This window comes from Antedon mediterranea, chromosome 9 (genome assembly GCF_964355755.1).
Source record: "Antedon mediterranea chromosome 9, ecAntMedi1.1, whole genome shotgun sequence".
NCBI lineage: Eukaryota > Metazoa > Echinodermata > Crinoidea > Comatulida > Antedonidae > Antedon > Antedon mediterranea.
In genome coordinates this window covers 25,866,945-25,886,129 of record NC_092678.1, presented here as the reverse complement: position 1 = coordinate 25,886,129, position 19,185 = coordinate 25,866,945, and the positions used below count along the sequence as shown (strand labels likewise).

The 19,185-nt window shown below is 30.9% G+C and overlaps 1 protein-coding gene across 7 annotated transcripts in view; it reads right to left on the bottom strand.

The window, feature by feature from the left end:
* The window catches only part of LOC140058619 (voltage-dependent L-type calcium channel subunit alpha-1D-like), an 87,186-nt gene that overhangs the window by 37,053 nt on the left and 30,948 nt on the right, over positions 1-19,185 (bottom strand). For 4 of the 7 annotated variants that reach the window (XM_072104306.1, XM_072104311.1, XM_072104309.1 and 1 more), the window contains exons 7-19: positions 18,854-19,050; positions 17,214-17,317; positions 8,767-8,882; positions 7,981-8,034; positions 5,062-5,097; positions 4,374-4,467; positions 4,110-4,270; positions 3,029-3,254; positions 2,397-2,607; positions 1,746-1,866; positions 1,116-1,365; positions 588-640; positions 168-324 (exon numbers count right to left, since the gene is read on the bottom strand). In XM_072104306.1, coding sequence (XP_071960407.1) covers positions 168-324; positions 588-640; positions 1,116-1,365; positions 1,746-1,866; positions 2,397-2,607; positions 3,029-3,254; positions 4,110-4,270; positions 4,374-4,467; positions 5,062-5,097; positions 7,981-8,034; positions 8,767-8,882; positions 17,214-17,317; positions 18,854-19,050 — 1,780 coding nt within the window. Of the gene's footprint in view, positions 1-167; positions 325-587; positions 641-1,115; positions 1,366-1,745; positions 1,867-2,396; positions 2,608-3,028; positions 3,255-4,109; positions 4,271-4,373; positions 4,468-5,061; positions 5,098-7,980; positions 8,035-8,766; positions 8,883-16,646; positions 16,751-17,213; positions 17,318-18,853; positions 19,051-19,185 lie in introns of all 7 variants that reach the window. The other 3 variants (XM_072104307.1, XM_072104312.1, XM_072104308.1) reach the window with 2 other exon arrangements.

Below are 19,185 nucleotides of genomic sequence, written 5' to 3'. Positions count from 1 at the left end.
AAATTCCCTTTGAATGAGTCTGTCACTTTAATCAACCTGGGGGAATGGAAACAAACATGGATACTGAAATTCCCTTTGAATGAGTCTGTCACTTTAATCAACCTGGGGGAATGGAAACAAACATGGATACTGAAATATAACTATTTATTTATGGTTGTTGTATCTACCTGTTATCCTTGGAGAATATGAATAATGAGCTCTCTGTAGGCATCGGGTGTTTTTTTAATTGGATATTTAACTCCGACATTCTGCGAGGACGTGCTGTGACTGTAGTCGAGTTATCATCATCATCCTCCTCATCAGCGCCTCCTTCTTCAGTTAAAGCTATAAACATATTAAAATTTACTTTTTTTAAAGGTGAAACTGATTTTTAAATTGAAAACATAACTGGTACTGGTACTGGTTCAAATAACCGTCTCACAGAGACATCTGGTAGCCATTGACTTAAAGTTGGCATTTGGATGTGTTACTTTTAAATGTACAGTATGAGAGTGACTACTACCAAACAAATGTTTAAATAAATGATAAAATCTGCGAAAATCAGTTTCCCATATAAAATTAAAGAAGTGTAAAAGACATGTATTTACCAACTGCTTTTCCATCTTCATCAATTTTATCAGGAAGGATTTCATCAGGAACCCTGTAATAAAACATTTATATTATATTAAATATCATATATAAAGCTGAGGCTTCTATTGCACACCATGTGACCCTTATCCAATCAAATAAAGCTACTGGTACTATTGCACACTATGTGACCCACAATCGTCCAATCAAATGAAGCTGCAGCTACTATTGCACACCATGTGACACACAATCATCCAATCAAATGAAGCTACTGGTTAATATGGTTGTAGACTCAGGTTTTATTTGATTGAATCCTTTGAATTAAAAAACAACTATTTCACTCATGATTTCATGGGTTTTGTGATCACCTTTTGGATGTGTACTGAATAAATGCGAATAAAATAACAAAATGAATATGAAGTTAATATATGCTATCGTGTTTAAACTGTAAATGGTTCATGTATGATAATGAGCATTAATAAGATACGCCATAATTCAATGTCACTATTAGCACTACTTTCAGCTTTTTAATTTCTATTTAATCGTACCTTCCGTTCTTGTGATTCTGTTCATAATTCATCTTGGCTCGTTTTTCTTGAAGATGTTTTGGGCCGCGATTAATTCCCGACGGATCCATACCCGGCGCAAGCTGTCTAGATATATCTTCCATCTCGTTAGCTCTACGTTTTGATTTATCACGCTCTTTTTGCTCCTCCTCCTGTTTCTCCAACGCTGTCAGACTTTCTGCATCAGCTAAGTTGTCAACAGCGATGGCCAAAAATACATTTAACAAAATATCTATTTATCTTCGTTAAAGAATCTTTTCTATTCATTTGAATAAATTATTTTCATAAATTTTCACTATAAATCATGTTTTCTATAGGTTGAGGACAATAAAAGCTTATATCACAAAATGTCAGATGGAAATTAGATGTATTAACTATTTGATGTACATAAATAAAGGTCCTCTTTTTTCTGGTCTTTCGTTTCATTTACAGTATTTATTCGACCAGCATAAAATCAATATAATATAAGTATATATAAAAAAAGATTACAAGATAGCTGGTAATAAGCAGAAGGTTCCTGGATGTTAAAAAAACACTAAAAACATTCAGTCACATTTTCATTTAAAAGTGCTGAAACCAAACTAAATGGTTTTAAACTTGTAAAAAGGATACAGTTACCACAAATAAATAGGACTATGAAGTAAGTACAGGCCACAATGCCTATGGAATGAATACCTCCATAGGCTTCTATACCATTGTACATTACTTCATTCCAATCTTCACCGGTTAAAATCTACAAATCAAAGATTAAACAGGAATATGTTTTTTTTTTCATTTATCAAATGCAAGAGATTGTCCATCTCTAATCCTCATTATTCAATGTAATAGAGTTAAAAGTTCATAAAGCAGTATATTTCCAGAAGTCTTAAATTAATGATAATAGTGTAATTTCAAAGAACCTATTAACTTATCTATATCATAATGTACTGTGATTAATGGTCTCAATTCATTAATTGGATTGGATTCATATAGTGAACAACACATCAAGGATACCCATCAGGAGGGCAGTATACACTCTTTTTCTCACGTACCTAATATCTTACAACATAATGTTTAATCTTAAGAGGGCTCGTTTTCGTCAAATACTGTACCAGTCATTTTAGTTCAAAAATGCAATGCAAATGAAAAGGAAAGTAGGATCGAATACACTGTCTTTATGCATATATGTCTTTATTATATCAAGTAGGATTGAATACACTTGTGTTTATGCATATATGTCTTTATTATATCATAGTCATACATACTGAAAAAAAGTCCCCTTACCTGAAATACTGTGAAAAGAGCCTGCCAAAAGTTGTCAAAATTACTGCGTGGCTTTTCTTTAGTATCATCAAAATTAAATTTGCCTCCAAACACTTGCATACCAAGAAGGGCAAAAATAAGGATAAAGAGAAAGAGGAGTAGAAGCAAACTTGCAATAGAACGCATTGAATTCAGTAGAGACGCTACAAGGTTACTTAGAGAACTCCAGTATCTGAAAACAAAACAAACATTAACAATAATACACATATTCACATATACACATATCTGGATTGGAGAAACAACCACATACATACATTTTATTTAAATCTGAAGGCAAATTACTGAAAAAATGACAATGCTGTGGGTATCAGTGGCTGTATCTCAATGGATATACAAAAAAAAGCAAAAAGCTAAATCAAAACGATAAAGTAAAACGGCCAAAAAAGTTAGCAGAGCTTTCGGGCATATTTGTTTATACGCAAGCACATAATTTTATTATTATGAGGTGTGAATCATCTAAGATGCTCAGTAAGAACTCTTTGAAGTCAAATTGATCTGAAACATCTAGACTCCTTTAGTTTACTTTACACACTCCTTAGGGCTTTAGTATTTGACCGACAAATATAGAATTAAAAAGATTTCATTCTTCGTACTTTGTTACTTTGAAAACACGTAAAAGTCGAACACAACGTAAAACACTAATTCCGATTGGATCAATCCAGTGTGCATAGACGAGGACCATCTCTAATATACTACTGCATACAACAAAGAAATCAAAGCGATTGAAGAGAGAAACAAAATAACCATCTATTCCAATACTGTACATCTTGATCACCATCTCAATCGTAAATACTATAACAAAGAATATGTTGGAACAATCTGAAAAATAAAAAATTGACAATGTTAAGAAAATGATTTAAACTTAACCAATTAAAGAAGGAAGAAAAGGAATGATTTAAACTGAACCAATTAAAGAAGGAAGAAAAGGAATGATTTTAACTGAACCAATTAAAGAAGGAAGAAAAGGAATGATTTTAACTGAACCAATTAAAGAAGGAAGAAAAGGAATGATTTTAACTGAACCAATTAAAGAAGGAAGAAAAGGAATGATTTTAACTGAACCAATTAAAGAAGGAAGAAAAGGAATGATTTTAACTGAACCAATTAAAGAAGGAAGAAAAGGAATGATTTTAACTGAACCAATTAAAGAAGGAAGAAAAGGAAGGAGAGGATGAAAGGAAAATGATTTTAAATTAATATTGACAATTTTAGCATAGACAATTGGTACCACTGAATCAATTAAAGATTGTATTACAATAATTTCAGATTTGTTCTGCTTTTTGTAATGTTTTTTATATACCTGAATAAATAAAAATAAATGAAAGAAAGAAAGAAAGGAAGGAGAGAGCAAAAGAAAAATTACTTTTTAAACATACAAAGCTAAAATAACAGAACTATGGACAAGATCCATAAAGAACCTTGGATAATAAAGCTCCATTATTAATGTGTTATTAAGCTATTCACAGGAATATCATGATAATCACCACCATCATATGTTTGCTTTATCCCCCTTAATTGACAATACTAGACTTTCTTCCAAAGACATAGCATACTTTCATCAAAGACACTTTAATTCTCAATTCTTAAAATTGAATAGGAGATGCATATTCGTAAATGTAAAAACTAAGTAAGGACAAGTAAATTGAGTGCATAACATATTTGGTAGTATCGTACCTTGAAAGGTAGTTAGCCATTTTGGTTGATTGTAATGAAATGAAGCTAGTATACATGTATTAATAAACACCATTACAATTACTATCCAATAAAATGTCTGTGATTTCACGGCCTGCCTGCAGGCACGTAAACAACGACGATTCCACCGACGAAGAACTCTCCTATAACAAGAATAATATATAATAATAATTATTGATAAAGAACACTGCCTGCTATACATGCATTGTTAGATGAGCTAAATTTAAATCAAACATAAAACTATACCGTTTCTTTTGAAACCAAGTTACTTGAAGATTTTCACTTTTATCATCGTCCGATTTATCAGAATAGTCGGACGACTCTGGAATCGGTTTTGGAACTGGAATTAAAAATAAATATATATAAATTTTAACTAATTTGTTTCTCTTTATCACTCTAATTAGTTAAGAAAAACTCTTACTTTCAACAAAGGCCATGCCACAAAATGTGTTCCAAAATGTATTTTAGTCTCTGTCCACATACTTATATTTTACTTTTCTTTTTAACTTATTGTATTTTGTGAGTGGAAAACAAAATATTAAACACATTGAATTGGATGTAGACAAAATATTAACAACAACAGGACACACAAATTATGCACTATAAGAATAGTCTTTTACTAGTAATTAATATCCGCATACACATTTACAGTCCCTATGTTCAATAGTCATCAGTAGACGATATTTTAAAACCAAGCAGAGTTGCTGACAAAACAAAAGCAATATTTGTAAAATTTCACATTGAAAAATATTTAAGAGTTAATATAAATATTCATTGGTTTGTGTACATAATATTAAATAAAAAAAATATGAAATAAGTAAATAGGAATAAAAAACAAATTCTATAAAACAAATTTTATACTGCAACATGCAGAATGAGATTGCTTATTCATGCATGACAAAGGAACTAGACATTTACCATAAACTATTCATACCTTTCGTATTGAGCGTGCCCAGACGTTTCCATAAAACTGCAGCAGGCAAGATCAAAAAGAAATTGGGTTGTTAGTTAATTGTTAAATAATAAACTAAATGTGAACAAAACAAAAAACTAATTTGCAACTAAAATAGCCAAAAAGAAACCATAAAATGCATTTTTATGTCCACCATTTGAAACTAAAAACATTTTAACATGAAAAATATAGATAGTAGGGGTAATTGGGATATAAAATAACCGTAGCATATTATTAATAGGAACCAAATAAAATTATATGAATTGAACCCCTAAAGTTTTCCAGTACATTTATTTACAGGCATAGACAGAAACTGTCCAGTTTGATAGTTGGAAATTGGGAAATAACAGTAGCACAATATATTTTCTTGAACCAAATAAAATGAGTTGGATCCCTAACATTGATCATCATATCCACCAGTATATCCTTCAGCAAGATGCGTTTATCTACATTTATTTCTCTTCATCTCAAATTTATGTAGGTACCAAGCCGATTTAAATGTCAATACACTGATTATTTTCCAACATTAGGAAACGCTCCCAGAGGGATTGTCTCAGGTGATAAATTATATTTGCTTGATAAGATGAGCAAACGTCCAACAATTACAAGAAACCAAGGTATTATAATGTACTATACAATACACCCACGAGCAACATGAATTTACAATTATAGCATGACAATTATCTTGTATTTGCTATGGTGCGCAAGTTGGCTGTGAGACTGATTTGTTCCTGAAAACTTGTCGGCCATGAGAAATCTTATTTGTTACACGTCAGGCTTACGGTACCTATGAGGAAGGCAATGTATTAACCTCCCATCTAGTACTACTTACAGGATTATGGGATACATAATCTGCATGATGGGATATGTAATTTGTATATTGGTGATAAAACAAGTAGTAATGGGGTACTAGTGATGGACATAATTGATGAAGTAAAAAAGAACAAAAATAAAGATATTTATAGTAAAAATAAAAGTAAGTGATAGCGAATAAAATGGAAATAAAAAGTAAAGAAAATTAATTATGGATGAAAGTTAAGATAGTAGGATGAATCAAGAGGTTAGGACAAGAATGAATTAAAGGCTAAATCAAATATAAACAATATTTCAAATGTTAAAGCATAATATATGTTTAATACATCTTATGTTATTGATGTTACCATAACCATTGTTATATAATAATATAAATGCATATAATAAAATAAATCTGCTTTCGCATAACATTTTGGAGTACAATATTATCAATTTAAAATGCAAGTTATTATATCCAATGGGAATGACGCATTCATGGTTGAATAGTTTTACCTCACTTGCAGTTTTGATGCGCTGGTGCGCCCTCAGACTTGTAATAGAACGCATATTTGAGGTAAAATATCGTTACTATTATTTTTGTAAATCTGTTAAGGTTATAGTTCTATAAAATTTGTCCATACATCATCGTATAACCTATGACCTGTCATTTATTGGTTAGGTGGCCACATTCCCTCATCATCGTATAACCTATGACCTATGACATTTATTGGTTAGGTGGCCACATTCCCTCATCATCGTATAACCTATGACCTGTCATTCATTGGTTAGGTGGCCACATTCCCTCATCATCGTATAACCTATGACCTATGACATTTATTGGTTAGGTGGCCACATTCCCTCATCATCGTATAACCTATTCAAGTCATTTATTGGTTAGGTGGCCACATTCCCTCATCATCGTATAACCTATTCAAGTCATTTATTGGTTAGGTGGCCACATTCCCTCATCATCGTATAACCTATTCAAGTCATTTATTGGTTAGGTGGCCACATTCCCTCATCATCGTATAACCTATAACCTATTCAAGTCATTTATTGGTTAGGTGGCCACATTCCCTCATCATCGTATAACCTATTCAAGTCATTTATTGGTTAGGTGGCCACATTCCCTTCTGTACATATATAAGCTATCCAACCATATTAATATTTGATAAGACAAATCACTGAGAAAATTATATTACGATCAAATTTGCTGCGTATACCCCCAAAAGAGCGATCAAATTTGAAAACGCATCAGAATTGCTTCAACCACACTTCTCCACGTTAATAGCATTTCTTTGTCCAAAATTATAGCATTTTTGTTGAACTAATGATCTCTGTTTTCTTACGACTGCAAACATTATACACACATCATTATGCACACATTATGTACAGTTCAAAACTACATTACATTTTTGAACTTTTTTGCATTTAAAATATTAATGTTTTTTTAATAAATTACATAAATTGTAAATTCATTATTATGGATGTAGGCTACCCCACTCTCAATATACAAAACTATAAATCATAAAAGCACTAGTAGCGCAAAAGAGGAAATATGGAAAATATGGTTACATTCAAGGAATATAACATTGTGTCATTTATCCCTTAATACTAGCACCATGAACTTTTTAATGATTGTTTAGCTGTTACAAATGATTAAAAATTGATTAAAAAACAAATTTTAAAAATGGATGAGTATAATTTGGCTACCATTGGGACTCTCAAAGTGTCCAAACACCCTAACCCAAAAACATATAAAACAAAAGAAATGGAAATAATGCCCCAAAACCATACCACTCCAGTAGGGTTCTGTAAATAAAGAATTTTATTTTGATAAAAAAAAAACAGATTTTAACTCTGAGATAAAACTTGTATGATCTATGTGCACACAGTAGGCTACAGTTATTTGTGTTTGTATGCTTAACTAACTCTCTTTAAATGTGTGCAACTTTAGGTAAAAGGTAAACTATATTTGACATTCTGCAATTTATAAAATGCCAAGCGTGTGCAACTTTTTAGTTTACCGTTTCAATCTTCTAAAAGTGTTTCCAATATGGCTTAATTTTTAGTTTAAAATGATGATTATTGAAAACCTGATTTACTTACCATGCTGAGGCGGTAAACTTGGTTTTTGTTCCTCAGTTTCTGGTTCAATATCTTCTGAAAAAAAACATTAATGTTTAAATGTTTCATCTAGTTGAAACTATTATAATTAGTTAAATGTAATTTAATGTAGCATAATTATGACTTCTTTAGAATAATCATTTTTCTATAAAGATTATTAATTTCTAATTTAATTATGAAATCCCGCAATATTTTCTTCGTAAGCATTAATCCATTTTACATAGCACAAATAAAAAGCGCAATGAGGCAATAATAGAGTAGGTGCAATGCCTATTGTTCACCTGGGTCATGTCACCTGCCTTCAGACTGTACTCTTTCCTTTTATTATTATATTAAAATTATTTCAACAACACACATTAGCAATTATTGATCGGAGTATTAAAAATACTCTATATGATAGATATGACAGTAACTATGTATATGTATTCTAACATTAAGAAGATGTTCTGCTTCAGAATCTCCAAGAGGGCCGGCCTAACAGGTCACAGGTCATTAAACTTTTTCGATCAAAGTATTAAAAGTACTCTATGTGACTTTAGCTATGACAGTAACTATGTGTTATGTATTCTAACATTAATAAGCACTACCAAATGTTATGTGACAACAAAATGTGAGGTGCCCATGTATGGACATGATGATATACTATATTGACTGTAGTTTGATAGGATAGACATAGCTTTAAAAGCAAATACTATTGCTTTAGAATCTCCAAGAGGGCCTAACAGGTCAAAGGTTATTAAACTCTTTAATTACATCAAAGTTAATTACCCGCTTTCATGATCCAATCCAAGTAACCCTTAAGATCATCTTCAATTTGCTGTTTCTCTCGTATTTTTTTAAACTCTCCTTTTACCTTCGCTTTTTCTCGCTCTTTTGAAAATTCACTAAAACAAAAATTAAGAATAAAAGTTAGAGTTAAAACATAATAGATATAGGAACATGTATTATACAATACTTTATTGCAAAATAATTTATCAGGCCAATGTAGATTTTCAATATTGTTCATTATTCTATGATGGCAAACGTAAGCTAATACTTAATTTACCCACTCCCTCCACAATAGCATTTCAATATTCAAGATGAATGCATTTAGCTACAATATGTAACACAAATTGAAGCTAAGAGGTCAAAACTAGGTCACCAAAAGTGGTATTCATTTGAGAAAGTCTTTTATTAGAGCAACACTATAAAATTATAAAAGCAATACTTTTTGTTCATACAATAATTATGCAAAAATATTAGTTAAATGTTAATTTAAAATTAGTTTTAACTGCATATAAAAGCTCACTTTGACGGCTGTCACGTGTAAACTTGAATTTAAAACCCAGTTTAATTGTCAGTTTGTGGACTAACCCCTGCTATCATTATAAAATGTATGACTATATAATCTCAAGACCCAAACATAGATATTGAGTCGAGCCAAGTTGATTACCAATGTTAAGGCTTGCATATAAAATGATAAGCAACACTTTAACATTGACTGCCGACAAGCTGATCTACCAAATGTTTTTAAAATATTGAATAAAACTGTTTACATTAAACACATGGTTAATTAATACAGTGTTAAAGAAGCAACACAATATTTGGCTAAAAAATAATTTTTGGAATTTTATATAAAAAAAACTAATTTGTAAGAACTTAAGATTTTATCTAATTACTTGGTGTGCTTAGAGAGAAGATGGCCGCTGATGTTGAAACTAGGAAACGCAAACTAAATGTACATCCTGAAAGCTGTAATGGTTTATTATTATATTTAAACATGCAGCTCAATTTATGTAATAAATTATTTGTAAATCTGACTAGCAACTCAGGTCACTTATCATGTACAAATGTTTACATATTTGAAGGCCGCCATCAGAGAATACATAAATAGGTGTAGGACATAATAGTAAAGTGATGGATGACAAATGAGCGTACATTTAAAAGCCATTCATGTGGCTTATAAGCTACATTACTTTCAATAGAACTTCAATATAGAAATAATACATTTATTCATTTATACAATATCGCCAACCTTCCGAAATATGAAGAAATTTGATGTATTCATTAAAGGAAGATTATTTGATTACATAATAACGCAATATGTAGAGAATAAACCCACAGGCAAAACATATAGATTAAGTATCAATACATTTTGTATATGAAGACAGAAACCTTTGCTACGATTGAACCAGGATGTGAGACTCAAAACTATACCATAGCAAACTTAAGATTCTCTTTTCAATAATGCATCTATTTTTTAGCTAATTTAGCATTAATATTAATAATACTACAATTTAATAAAATGTTAGACAAGGATAAATTGAAAGATTTGAAAACAGAAAACTTGAATCTAAATATCTAAACTTATCTGAGCGATGTGACCAACAAAATGATGACCTGCCAAACAAACGAGATCACATTGAACGCATTATTCATATAAGCAGGAGGTGGTATGATTATACAAGTTTAGATATTGTGCACTTTACGCCTCCCCTCCCCCAGGGGGAATCATCACCAGAATATGCTGCCAATTGCCAGGATCAATAACATTGATTGCCAGGATCAATAACATTGATTGCTACTTAAAGTAGTGACAAATGTGGTGTTGTACGACATAACACAGATTTAGACCTGCTGCAAATAGATCACTATACTCAGCTGATGAAAAAATGAATACATACAGATCCTCATGTTAAAATAATGATGAATTAAGAGACGTTTACCATATAACTTTAAAATAAAATTTAATGAAAAAAAAGGTTGACATTTCTGAACCATTATGGAACTATTCTCAAGAACAAATGAGTAAAATTAACAAAATACAAAGCAACAAAGTACAATAAGTTGCTCATAATAGGAATTACAATAATATATATTGAAAAATATGTTTGATCATGAAATGACATTTTATCAAATTTTTTGGGAATGGCTCACGACAACAACAATTTGCGAATGAATATAGTTGTTTTTATCTAATGTAGAAGAATCGTAAGAACTGACTGGCAAATGGCTACTGTACAATAAATCATTATGTTGACAATTTCCAATCAAACTTCTGATAATCTAGGTTATATCTCCGAGGCTAGTTCATTGAGATTTTAAATCGTATCATTTCACGTAAATCTAGAATATCACGTAAACAATATATAAACATGTCTGTTTACTCTGATGGTTAGAAATGTATTCAAAAAATGGAGGACATTTTACTCTTCTATGAATAAAGCATTTTAAAATTCAATGACTATTTTGTACTGAATAAATATAAATAAATATGTACAGTGAGAGCAAACATATAAAATTATCAATTCAATTCCAAAAGACAAAAAGTAGAAAAAACAGTAATGACAGATTGAGATTATTGAAAAAAAAATGGACAAAGGCAGAATCCAAAGAAGATTCTTGTAGCAGGTTGCCTTGACAAATAAAATTCTTAGGAGCAGAAAAATAATTTGAATTCCTATAGAGAAAGTTATTTAGTAATTATATTCATTTAGTTTAGTAACAATAATACAAAATAGGATCTGTATAAATTAGTCATGCAAAACTAGCCGCAATGACGGAATGGCTTAAAGCTTGGATTTAAATAAATGTGTGTACCGTTTGCAAGTTGTCATTATTGTTTAGGTTTACAGTGAGAAGCCCATTAGATGAGAACAGACTTTACGATCGGTAACCTGATTATGACACGGTATGATCCCTGTGTACTCATTACTCTTCAGGCACGTACAGAGTCACTAAACGACGCTGCGTTGCGCCATTTCATTTAGACAATCAAACATCATCGCAGAAAGTAAACCCACATAATTTCTACAAAATAATGTGTAGCAAACATTGTAGACAACGTCATAGAATATCTCGTTGATGATATTAAATATTGATAACGTACAGCACTGTATTTGACATGCGTTAAATTGTGTTATCTGTAATTAAGCTATTGCAGGAGACTTGCTGTATACTTTTTGACATACTTCAATTCAATGTACAATTGTGTTTTTTAAAAGCCATAAGATAGTTACAAACTAAAAAAATCTAGGCTACAAATATCTCATGTATAATTCTACTGTGTATAACTCATAATATATATTCAAACATAATACTTAAGCATTATTCACCTTTTTAATTAGAAATGTTAGAGGGGGACCACAGATGTGTATTAGTGTACCTTAAGTTCATGTTACACAAATCTGCTAATATTTACTAATGTGACTTTTTGTATTCATGTATTTGATTGAAGTGTAATATAGAACTTACAATTTCTCAAAAACAGTTTTGTTCTAATTTAGTGACAGGAAATTTACACAAAATTATAAACAAATTCAAAATCATGGAACTTTGATGAGGTTTTAGAGGAAATTATGTATCCTGATGGTTGCCACAGATTTATAGATTTTGATAGCAGTTTCAAGTAAAACTTGACTTGTTATAACAACAATTCTAAATAATTTACAAAGTTAAAGGAAAAGAGAAAAATAAACCAGAGAGACAAAAGTGGAACAAGAGAAATGAATGAAATGTATTTATATTAAATTAAAAACACTTGGGACAATCAGAAAATGGAAAAGCACTTTAAAGCGGCTCGTTCCAAAGATTACATACGTTGAATTGTTTTTGAGAACGTACTTAGACACAAGTAGTAATAATTGTTCCTAGTTCAATAGTACTAATTATAAAAAGATGATGTGTTAAAACAGCAACTTAATATCAAAGCTTCCGCACATTAAAAGGTCGCTACTGGAGTCATTAGAGAGGTTTCGCAATCTTACGAATATGATAACGAAAACGGATACGTCACCGACACGTATTCGTTTTTGTAAGCCAGTAAAAATCGCATGGCAACGAAATATTGAGGTCGCCGTCCAAAATATGACTGCGGTAAATTTGAGCGAAGCGCAGGTACGTGTTGCTTAGTGCTTGGCTGCCTAGGCCTAGCGTAACATCAAAGCGAGTGAGGACTTTAAAAACTGCTATTTATCAAAATTGACCTGGCATTTTAGTAAATTACTTTAGTAAATTACTTTCAATAAACCTATAATTATATTATAATCATGAATCATTCCTGATTCAAATGCAAAATGTGCAAAATAGATTAAAAACTATACTCGTTTTGTAGTTACGAATATGACTGGTGATATTCGTCAACACGAATACGCTTTACGAATATGAAATGGGGATCAGCTGAAAAGTTTCACAAATGTGTGACGTATCCGTTTTCGTTATCGTATTCGTAAGATTGCGAAACCTCCCTACTATTTGCTTTAATTTACACTACTGAAAACCAAAATAACTAACATCAATGTATAAAAGTGTAGTACATACCAAACAATGAATTATCATGCTAAGATTAAATACCAAATTAAACTGAATTAAATCTATGTAATGTATGTATGGTCTAATGGTAGCATGTCTGCATGTCAAGTCTCGTTGACATTTTTCTACGCTTACAGATTTCCTCATCTTTACCATTTCAAAATGATGTATTATATGTTGGCCTCTACATTTATGTTTATTTTTATTTAATGTATACATTAAGAACAGACTAAAAAAACTATTAAAATATATGACTTGAAATATTATTGTTTTTCTATTTTCTTTTCTTTCATCAAAAAGTCAAAAAGTAAATCAATAGGCGACTACTATTATATAAGATATGCATTGTAGTTCTGCTATTATAAACCCACCCACGCTAAGTAAGTAGTTTACATGTTATAAACAAAATGCAAAGATAAAACCATCTCTACCAGACGTTTTTGCACCTTTCAAGTATATACTTATCTTAATTAAGTTCTCCACAACAAACCCTCTTAAAGATAAATACATTAAAAATCCAACTCTAGGAATTTAAGTATGATCACAAACACTAGACTTAAAGACATAACTTTGTTTTAGAATCTTCTAAGCTTTTGATAACAGAAAGTTAGCAAATTATAAGACTGACAGTTTAGTCACTTCTCCAATGAATCAACTAATTAATACATATCACCCTCTCCTACTATTTACCTTACTGTATATATTATGTTTATACTATAAAAGGAATATAAATCGCTTGTTGTAATTCTTGTTATTAAAACCAACTTAAATATTCACTGTTTATCTATTCTGTAGTATTCATTTCAGTCTTCCTACACAAGTTGACTATTTACTATAAAATATCACGTATACTGTAAAACTACCTACCATGTTATAAACGACATTTTAAAAAAAACATTGAGGTCAAAGGTCATTGGCTGAATTTGACAGCAAAATGTGAGCATTTTATATTTATGAATATTGGTATGTAATGCAAGCAACCAATTATTATTCCTGCATGTTTTTTATATTAAATGCTAAATTTATGTATTGGCCAAGAGCATGATTTTTTAGCTACAGAAAATGCCTAAATACTTCTAATAGATTGCTTTATTACAACATACTCAGTGGCAGATATTTTGCATAGAGGGCGGCGGGAAACTTAGAGGGCGGCGGGAAACTTAGAGGGCGGCGGGAAACTTAGGCGGGAAACTTAAGTATGAAACTGAAATCTATATAAAATAATAATATATTTAATGTGTCAATGTCAAAGGAAAGCAAATTTCCAAATATTATTGAACGAATAAATATATATCTATATACTACTGAACATTTAATATTATTTTTGAAATGATGGGAATTTGATGGGAATTTAATATTATGCAAGATTACCGATTATCTAAATAAATATATAGTTATACTTAATATTGTACAATAAAATGATTTAATTTCAATAATTATAAATGGCGTACTTTGTAAAAAAATGAATATTTGATATATTTAAAAAGGTATAATATAGTAAACATGCAGAGGTCTAAAAAGTGTTAGTAAAAAATGATGTGAGAATGTTCTCCAATGAGGAATTTAATGTTATATAGCGTGCAACATTCAGTAGGTATATTATATAATATATTGATATTTAGAAAGGGATTATTTTAATAAAGACCAAACAAGGAATTCAAGTTGACTTATACAGAGGTATATTATATATAACTGTATATTAAAAAAAACATAAAAATCTGCAAATATTACAAATGTTTAGTTAATAAACAATTAAAAATGGTTTCTTTTTAAAAATAATAAAATGCATCATATTGGAATCTGAATTAGCAAATGCGATATGATTTTTATGGGTTTTTATTCTTTTTAGGAAAAAAAAATTGTGTCCATCTTTAATATTTAAGTTTGGTTTAATCTGGCAGAAAATGTCTAGTTAAACAGTGCTGCCATTTTAATTTCAATAAACCAAAATTGAATTCAAATCTAATAATACAACGTGTAGAACCAAATATGGTCACTGTCAAAATTACAAAAAGGACTGAAGCCTATAGTTCTGTATAGTTACATACAGTACTTATTAAAGTTTTTGTGACAGGATAGTTTTAAATATGGTCACTGTCAAAATTACAAAAAGGACTGAAGCCTAATAGTTCTGTATAGTTACATACTTATTAAAGTTTTTGTTACAGGATAGTTTGCCCAAATATGGTCACTGCCAAAATTACAAAAAGGACTGAAGCCTAATAGTTCTGTATAGATACTTATTAAAGTTTTTGTTACAGGATAGTTTGACCAAATATGGTCACTGTCAAAATTACAAAAAGGACTGAAGCCTAATAGTTCTGTATAGTTACATACTTATTAAAGTTTTTGTTACAGGATAGTTTGCCCAAATATGGTCACTGCCAAAATTACAAAAAGGACTGAAGCCTAATAGTTCTGTATAGATACTTATTAAAGTTTTTGTTACAGGATAGTTTGACCAAATATGGTCACTGTCAAAATTACAAAAAGGACTGAAGCCTAATAGTTCTCTATAGTTACATACTTATTAAAGTTTTTGTGACAGGATAGTTTGACAAAATATGGTCACTGCTAAAAAGTACAAAATGATGTATCATGGATTCACCACAGTGTAAAGTAGGCCTACTTGGTGTGCCCCCTGGTAATTCTGTCTCCTCTATTTACATCATTTTACAATTTATGACACCTATCGATACAATTTAATCTAATATCAGCAGAATAAGAAATGTTACAAATTTAACAAAATTCACATTGAATGGTGCATTATTGATGAGTATTAATTTATCTTTACAAAGGATCTAGCCAATCATATTCAGGCATAGAAATAAAAAGACTCCTTAAGCTACTATAAAATGTTGTGTAATGTATGCAAATAACTCCCTAGATTTTGAATTTTTTTCATCACTAGCTGCCTCATATGGTCAATATGAATAATATCTACATATGATTTATATATCCAACAAAAAGTAAATTTAACTATCTGTATGGTTTTTAGATAATATTTTATAGGGTTTGTATCAGTAATTTCTATCCCCAAATAGGACATAAAATATGAGAAGGAAAAACCTAACAATAAATAACTGAAAATGAAATAACATAAAAAAAAGGTAATATTAATAATTATTACAATTAGTTTTAGCTTGTGTTATGCTGTTGTTTACTTTGCTAAATTTAAATTTAGGAAGTTTACAATATTCCCAATTGCAACAGATTCCAATATGGCTTACAAAAGCTTGGCATGCACCAACGGCGAAAACAAAAACCAAAGACACCTCAAAAGGGGTAAAAAATACAGCTTGTTTTGTTAAGACGGCACGCCATGCCAACAGATTGGTGGCGTCGTTCTGTTGACTTACCCACTTAAGACACCAAGAATAAGGTTAAGGACAAAGAATGAGCCCAAGAGAATAAGACTGACGAAATAGATCCATGGCCAACTTGGGCTCACAGAGTCGTTAATCTGTGGGTTGAAGAATAATACAACAGAAACATTCAATTAATGTTTAATGTAACGTAATAATAATGTTGCAAAATGTCACGACCTTTCGTCTGTCAAAAAGTCATTCTTGAGTACACAATACAAACTGCAGTCTTCATTGTAAGATAAAAATCAATATCTGATTTTAGAATTATCTTTCCCTTATCAAAGTGATTACAAATCTATATTTTATAATTTAATAAATTCAATAACTTTTTATTTTCTAACAATAGCTCAATAAAAAATTACAAGTTTAATTAGTGTTTCCATGACAACAAATCTTGTTTTTTTTCTTTAATGTAAAAATGAAATAATAAATTTGTTAGGTACAATATTACTTTAATTTTGAAGATTTGAATTTTAATTTCTTACAAGAATGACTTTAATGACAAATGAGAGATATACATTTTGCAGACGGTGATTGTATCACCACCTAAACACTTACCCACTTAAAACACCAAGAACTAGATTGAGCACGAAGAATGAGCCAACGATAATAAGACTCACAAAATACACCCACGGCCAGTTGCTGCCCATGGCATCATTAATCTGCCAATCAAACACAAGCAATGTTAGTCCCACCCACTAAGCCACGCCCCTCTATTAGCCATAATATTCTTACAGCCACGTCGTACAGATTTTACAAAGTTTAAATAAATCATATGAGCGGAACCACTTCAAATAAGCCATGCATAAGCCACACATCATGCATAAGCCACACATCTAACAAAAGCCACACATCTACCAAAAGCCACACATCTAACAAAAGCCACACCTCTAACAAAAGCCACACCCATAAAGCCACACCTCTAACAACAGCAACACCTCAAAAAAGCCACACCTCAAACAAAAGCCACATCTCTTACAGAAGACACACCTCTAACAATAGCCAAACCTCTAACAAAAGCCACATCTATAATAAAAGCCACACCCATAAAGCCACACCTTTAACAACAGCCACACCTCTAACAACAGCCAAACCTCTAACAAAAGCCACACCTCTTACAGAAGACACACCTCTAACAATAGCGACACCTCTAACAAAAGCCACACCTCTAATAAAGCCACACCTGTAACAAAAGCCACACCTCTAACAGAAGTCACACCTCTGACAAAAGACACATCTCTAACAAAGCCACACCTCTAATAAAAGCCACACCTCTAATGAAAGTCACACCTCTAACAAAAGCCACACCCTAATAAAAACCTTATCTCTAACAAACCCACACCCTAACAACAGCCACACCCCGAAAATAATTAAGCCACACCTCTATTAAAAGCCACACTTCTAACAAAAGCCACACCCCAAACAATAGCACACCAAACAAACACACCAATCAGATTGATACAACATTGTAATTATGAGTATTAATAAGCTCATCCCAATTTTACTTCTTTGATTTTCAAACAATTCATCCATATCCTCTACAGACTATCCAATATGTTAAATCTTCACACCCACATCTGGTCTTTGCTGTCAACAGTTTCTTGTCCCTCTCTACTAATTGACTGACATTCAAATCTCTAATGTCTAACTAACACACCTTTATCCCATCAATGCTTAATGTCTTCTGACTGGTTAATCGATCAGCATGACTTAGATAGCAAATATAAGAACTCAATCATGGCTAAGAACAATCACCAACAGTGGGGAAATAATATGATCAGAAATACATGCGTATCAAATTTGTAAAAATATCAAACACAAATTAGAGCAAATAACATGTGAACAACTTAAATGATTGTCTAAAAAACAAATGCAAATTATAAATAAATTCTAAAGAATCTATTAAATTTTTAAACCCTTTTAAACAAAAAAAATGTTAGATGCTAGCTAATGAAAAATATGAAATTGTATGTAATGAACAAAATCATAATAATGTCAGACACCATATTTTAGATTATGACAAAAAACACTGTCATTTTTAAATGTTGATTGGCATTTTGTATTGAGTCATATTTCCATGTGTTTTACTCAAAAGAGCAGACAATTTGAGATTTGTTTACATCTAAAATTTATTTATATCTATTATTTCAACTACAAAATATATACATAAATTTATAAGAAGTTAAGGCGATACTTACATAATACATTATCTGTGTCCAGCCCTCCATCGTAATACATTGGAAGACAGTAAGCATAGCTAGACCTATGTTATCAAAGTTTGTTATGCCTTTATTAGGCCCCTCCCATAACTCTAAACATTCATAGTTTGTAGGACAATTATATCCAGTTGTATTTGAGCACGGTCGAGGCACTTGCTCTATTTCTCTAATACCATCTGAAAAGAAAAGAAACGGTTTTCTGGTAACAAGTTGATTTGTAACCCGTAAAGCTCTGTCTACACTATAAAAGTTAGTTTGACAAAAAAAGTGTGATGTGTCCAAATATGGTAGTGATATGACATCATCATGTC